This window comes from Opisthorchis viverrini (genome assembly GCF_000715545.1).
Source record: "Opisthorchis viverrini unplaced genomic scaffold opera_v5_64, whole genome shotgun sequence".
NCBI lineage: Eukaryota > Metazoa > Platyhelminthes > Trematoda > Opisthorchiida > Opisthorchiidae > Opisthorchis > Opisthorchis viverrini.
In genome coordinates this window covers 1,705,105-1,711,319 of record NW_008751720.1, presented here as the reverse complement: position 1 = coordinate 1,711,319, position 6,215 = coordinate 1,705,105, and the positions used below count along the sequence as shown (strand labels likewise).

The 6,215-nt window shown below is 45.2% G+C and overlaps 1 protein-coding gene across 1 annotated transcript in view; it reads right to left on the bottom strand.

Annotated features, from left to right (window-relative positions):
• Positions 1 to 1,810: 1,810 nt before the first annotated feature.
• Positions 1,811 to 6,215, bottom strand: part of T265_04107 (hypothetical protein) — a gene marked incomplete at both ends in the record, with an annotated part of 34,152 nt that continues 29,747 nt past the window's right edge. The window contains one exon of the mRNA XM_009168753.1: positions 1,811 to 1,929. Coding sequence (XP_009167017.1) covers positions 1,811 to 1,929 — 119 coding nt within the window. The remainder of the gene's footprint in view (positions 1,930 to 6,215) is intronic.

Here is a 6,215-nt window from a genome sequence, read left to right as displayed (position 1 = left end):
CGGCGTAACATTGTCCGTCACCATTGTATCAGGTAACCCGAAACAGCTGAATACTTTCTGCAGTCTGGCAATGGTAGCTTCGGTCGATGCCTTGCGCATGCAGAAGACTTCTGGTCACTTCGTGAAGGCGTCTACGATTACCAGCTGATACAGACCGTCGATCGGACCCGCAAAGTCCACATGTAGCCGTTGCCATGGCGCCTCGGGCGTAGGCCAATCGTGTGGTTCATCTCGTTGAGGCGTCTTGGCAACTTGAATGCATCGGGGACAAGTTCGGCAATGGTCCTCCAAATCCTTGTCCATGCCGGGCCAATAAACGTAGCTTCTGGCCGATGATTTCATTCGGCTCAATCCTGGGTGTCCACTGTTTGACTACCCTTTGTCGGAGGACCTCTGGTACAATCACCCTCTCAGCAAACATTAAGCAACCATCGACTATTGATAGTGCTTCCTGACGATTAGCCTACTGACACTGCCGAACAAAGTCTTGGTTCATATGTCTGGAAAAGCAAATTATGCCAAAATTAGGGGCCCCTATAGAATTGCGTCGCTACAACAAAAAGCATCTCGAAGGAAAAGAGCAGTTCTGTCCTACGTCAAACTCTGATAATGTTAGTCCAATGAACTGCTGATTATAACACTCAGAGTGTTTGTATTGCAAGATTCTGTAACAGGCAGTACGTGGCGAGCTCTCATACGCGCCCGTATTTGCGTTTTCGAACCTCTGTGTGCCTATTAGCTGCTTTATCTGGCCTGTTGTCCACACAAATTGCCCGTTATGCACTACTGATCCACATTGTATTTCCTTTGAGTTATGCTTGCCAGTCGGTTGCAACTCCCACCCCCTCCACACACACACACACACACACACACACACACACACAAGTCTCCCAGTCGGTTGTTTTGTTCTCCTGTCTGACCCGGTCAGACAGCAAAGTAGTCTATTAGCAGCCACAACAAATTCGTTGGACAACAAAGTCTTTTCAAAGGTATCATGTCAGTAGTATTTGTTGGTCGGAGAGCGATGAGAGGGTGTATTAGGCACAAATTTGGGCAAGCAAGGCAGTGAGAAGCGATAGGTCCGTGTTGGCTGTCATCGTTCAGCTGGGCTGCAGTCAGGACGCCATCGAAGTCATCATCAACAGCAACACCAGGTCCGATCACCAGTACTTTACTGCAGTACAACCAATTTATTTCAATAGAGGCTCATGATCGGAAAAAAACAAAGAGATGGAAGGACACAGGGCTACATCCGAGGTGCCTACAAGTCCAGCATTCAGTCACACAGTCATCATAGAAACTAACAGTACGAACGCCACTCACCCCAGTTAATCGTCATATTATTCAGTGTCTGCAGCCGAGATCAAGGAAAGTCACGTGGATCCTATCCTGGAGGGTGAACAGCAGCGACATCGCCCAAAGCTTTCGTAACCTCATCTGTCGTATCGAATTCCATCCGACATGGGGTTTCCGCCACTCCGAAATGGTCCCGGGAAATAAAAATTGTTTGGACAGGCGGTAACTCGGTGTGCGTACAACACGACCCTCACCACCTAAGTTCGCAGTGCTGGATGAAATTATTGATGGCAGCAACCGCTGTCTCATCGGAAACCCCTCTCCTGATAACTTCATTGCAGGCTTACCGATTCCAGTCGATTTTGAGACAGCGGTGGTCACAGGCCTGAGGATGTCTGAGATCCATCACCCGAAATAGCCAAGTCTCGCAGCCGTGCAAAAAGACAGCCCGTGCTGTAGTCTGCATCTTTTGAAGTCCAGTGAGATTCCTTTTCGACTCTGCAAGTGGTGCAAATTAGCAGACACAATTCTGACCTTCGACATTCATACGTTCACTTCGTCTGTCACCACTACCTTCAGGGCTAACGCAACTCCCAAGACACGTGTAGTGTTCCACAACTTCTGGTGTCATTGCTTGAATTTTCAGAAAAAAAAGGAAAAAATGTTATCTGCGTACTCCTGATGAATAAGGTTATCGGTCGGATAGATGTGAACACTGGGGTATGTCATCCACAACGAAAATAATCAAAAATGGAGAGAGTGGACATCCTTCCCGGACACCACTACTTGTAAGGAAGCCTTTCAAGAGCTTCCCTATACTCTCACACGCCAACAGGTAGGTCACTAGGAATGATGAATAGTGTTGAAAAGAACCAACCGGTCGACATAATAGAAAACCTTCTTGAAGTCAAGGAGCACCATCCAGGTGTTATCGTATCACCATGGAAGACGCCACTGTCATACGTCTTTACGGTGGATCTGTGAATCACAGTTCAAGCATGTGCCTAACCCGGCGCACCATTGAAAGGAAGAAGGCCTTCGCTGCGGAGTTATTTATTAGAGAATGCCAATTAAACAGTTACAGACTATTGGACAGGGAAGCAAAACTCTCATATGCATCTTGTTTACAAAAACTGCATACCCATCTTCTCTTTGAACGTGTCTTCCTGAGCTTTCCTGGATATTCATTGACTGTTACTCAAGTGCAAGCAACGGCTACAAAGCGACTCCGAAAATTCTGTAATAAATCTCCCTTTTCAAGAGACGCAGAGCGGATTTGCGAGAAAACATACTACTCGCATGCCCCCCATCAGTAGTATCAGTGTTGTAGCACATCGTTATCACAGTTCCAGCATGTGCCTAATCCGACATACTGTGACCTCGTACACTGGTTGCACACCTACACATCAATTCGCCGACAAGCCTTTTTGAGAGTTGCAGAGATTCCCTGTGGTCACCTTTGGCTTGTTGACTTGATTTGACTTGATAGGAACGATTGTTTGCTAAAGATGGCCGTCTGTAAGACTTTTATGACTGCTCTATGTCCTACTACAGTGAAACCAACAAACTATTGAAAAAGGCTAATGGAGGGCACGAAAATCGCGCTCCAAAGCGATTCCCTTTCTCAGGTTGAGGTTTCCAAGACATCATTTTAGGGCTTTTTGCCATGATTGATCATCAACTCGACTGACCTGCTTGTTTGAGTGCGAATGTTTGCATGCCTATGAGCAGAGTTGGCAGAACGCTACGCGGGAACTCATCCACAGGCTGTCCATCTGAGTTCTGAATTGGACTATCCGCAACCGGTTAAGGAGATCCTAGAAGCATGGAGCGAGAAGTTAGTAGGCGCGAGCAGGTCAGTGATTCGTGACTGAGCTAATGATATTTCACTTGAAGTCTCCGGCTAACTTGATCAGGAGTAAATAACTTCGATAGTCCCTTGTCATTTGCCGTCGTATCCCAACAGGTGGATGCTTTTCTAGTGCAGAATGTCAAGCTTTTTTTAGTTTTTTTGTTCGGCTTTCACGTCCCAAAATTCTCTTACCTTACCCCCGAAGAAGCATAGGATAAAATATTTTCCTGTCCAGGTGTCGAAAAACTACAATATAAAACCTGAGTTTGGTTCTCCCTGTTTGTTCACGGTGACCTTCAAACTATTTTGCGAAATTCAAGGAAATTAATTGAACTATTAATATGTACGTGATGAATAACCAGGTGGTCATTTGACTACGTTCGTATGAAGACTATTCACTTGATTGCTTACGATTAAGTATGTCATGAGGATATTTATCTGTTTCAGGAAATTTCGAAAACAGGTGGTAGACTTACGCCATGGCAACGAGTCGCTTTTGATACAAAAGCCCGTCAACTGATTACGAGGCCTTCAGAGGTTAACCAATCAGCAAGATGTTTTACTGTCGGCTAAGCGAGAGTTTTTATCAGTTGCTTGGCACAACTGTCATTTCCACACAAGGCAGTAACATCTAAGGATAACCTCAGAAGGTGCTGGAAGCATTCAACGTTAGATTAGCGTCTTAGAGAGGGGAAACGTTTTGCTCAGTATTAGTGAAGCCGGGAGAGGACTAGGGAACGACTGTCCAAGACAGACGGTAAGGGAACTACGCATCCGAACTAATGAGCCCAATAACAGGACAGACCGACCACCAATAAGGACAGATGAATATCAGGCAACAGTCAAAAACTTGGAGACTGCAGAAGATGACTTAGACACAGGACGGATTTTAGTGTAAAACTATGCTTCACAGAACAGCGACTGGTGCCTTAGGCAGAGAAAACAGTCAACTATTTCGGCTTGTGTCAAGTAGAGGACTTATATCTGGTGAGCATCTGCACTGTTGTTTTAGGTCGCCCGAACTGACACGTGAGAGGTGCGACAATTATTCAAGGTGATCTAGGTCCAAGGCCCAATTTCGGCTTGTGTCAAGTAGAGGACTTATAGCTGGTGAGCATCTGGACCGTTGTTTTAGATTGCCCGAGCTGACACGTGAGAGGTGCAACAATCCTTCAAGGTGATCTAGGTCCAAGGCCCAGAAACCTCACGAAAACCTGTTTTAGCCAACCCACCTGTCGTAGCACAAATTACTAAAGTTTCGAACCACATTCAACATGTTCTTCACCTCGATCGATACGGACTAGAAAGATCAAACTTCAAAACCCGACCCAAATTCATGCAAGTTAATACCTCTGGCTCTTCGGTGCATCCATTCACACTAACCCACACTTATAACTACTGCTTCAGATACGGAAAAAGTTTGGAACTGATTGAGAACTCATCGCTTCAGAGGAGCTTCGGTTATGCTTTTGCCGACTAGTTCTCCGTGCACCTTACAACTCAGCCAAACTTGTATCCTGGTCGTTTGATTTGGTAGAACTTGTACGCCAAAAAACGAGACGTTGCAGAGCAATAAATCTATCGATTATCTCTCAGCCTGCTCTGAAACGAAGAATTCTCGATCAATCCTTGGCGATTTCCGATTGGTTGATTAGTTATTTGTATCCTATAGCCGCACAACCTACGTTAAATCCAAGTTTAACCGACTGGAGTCACATATCTTCAGTTTATCTATAAAAGGTTGATCAAACAATTTACGGTTTGGAAACTTACTGACACTCGTGTGCCGGTTTACTAATTGCAAATGAATTTAACAAACCTGGTGCGCGCAGTGTTGGTTATACTGTCTTTTCTTGAAGGGTGACCATCATGAGTTCTCGGCTTGCTCAGTTGTTCAAACTTCAGATGAGACTGAGGAAACAAATACGGTAAGTAGAGAGGCCATGCTATTAGGACGCCACTGTCTCATTTCTTTGGTTCCTGACGCCACAGTGCCCACATGACTCGTCTTTATCTTCCCTTGACCGAACATCCATTATCCTGTTTTTTTTAACAAATAGTTTGTTTACAATCGCTTCGTCATAAAAGTTCCCTACTCCACCAAAGTTTTTCATCAGTTATTCCTGAAGATCTGGGATCACATCTTTGAAGAAAGTACTCACGCGTTCAAGGAGAAGGTGGATATCCGGTTTTTATCAACAAGATGCTATGAGAGTTTTTGCTTCGCTGTCCAATAGTCTGTAACTGTTCAGTTGGCATTTTCTAATAAACAACACCGCAGCGAAGGCCTTCTTTCTTTCACTATTAGTTCTGGTGTATTGCACAGCTTCGGACTATCCAAGAAGCTCACCTGAACGGCTTGCTTCCAGTTGTCTTTCAACGGTAACTTCGCAGCCAGTAGTATGAGACCACGAAGACCACCAGTTGTGTACTAGTGTTTCGCCCAGCCATATGATAAGATTCCCGTTTTGTCTTCACCTCCCTATTGCCTATAGTTGTTTTGAAGTAGGCTTCCACGGTTCTGCTCGCCGAGCTGGAACATTCTGGTTGAAAACTTCTCTTCGCCTGTCGAGGTTTCGGCATCGTTGCGTGCGCGACTGTTTGGTAGCTAGTACGTCGGTGTGTAGGTTGTCGGTTAGGCTATAAATCTAGCATTACGTTAGCCACAAATAGTTGCATGTTACTACACATTTATTGGAAAACAGTCCGCCTACAGAAATGCAAACAACTTCGAGACCGGGTCGCTCTACCGCTCCACCTACTTTTTGGAAGCAGGCTATCTTCGATGACAAGTAATAACCAAGCAAAACTACATGTTCCGGTTGCAGACAGTTGTTCACTCAAAAAGCGCAACCTTGTCTTGAGTTATTTCTGGACAAATAACGGGGAATTACGACCAATTGGAAAAGTTCACCGTGTAGACGATTATGAAGTTTCAAGTTTCGCTAGAAACTGCAGGAAAGTGGAAGTGTACTTGCGTGGGCCGAATAGGTATTAGTATCTTTTTCATAAGGGAAACTACTCACAAGGTTGCTGAAAACTCTTCGACAGCGCACGACCGGTTTCG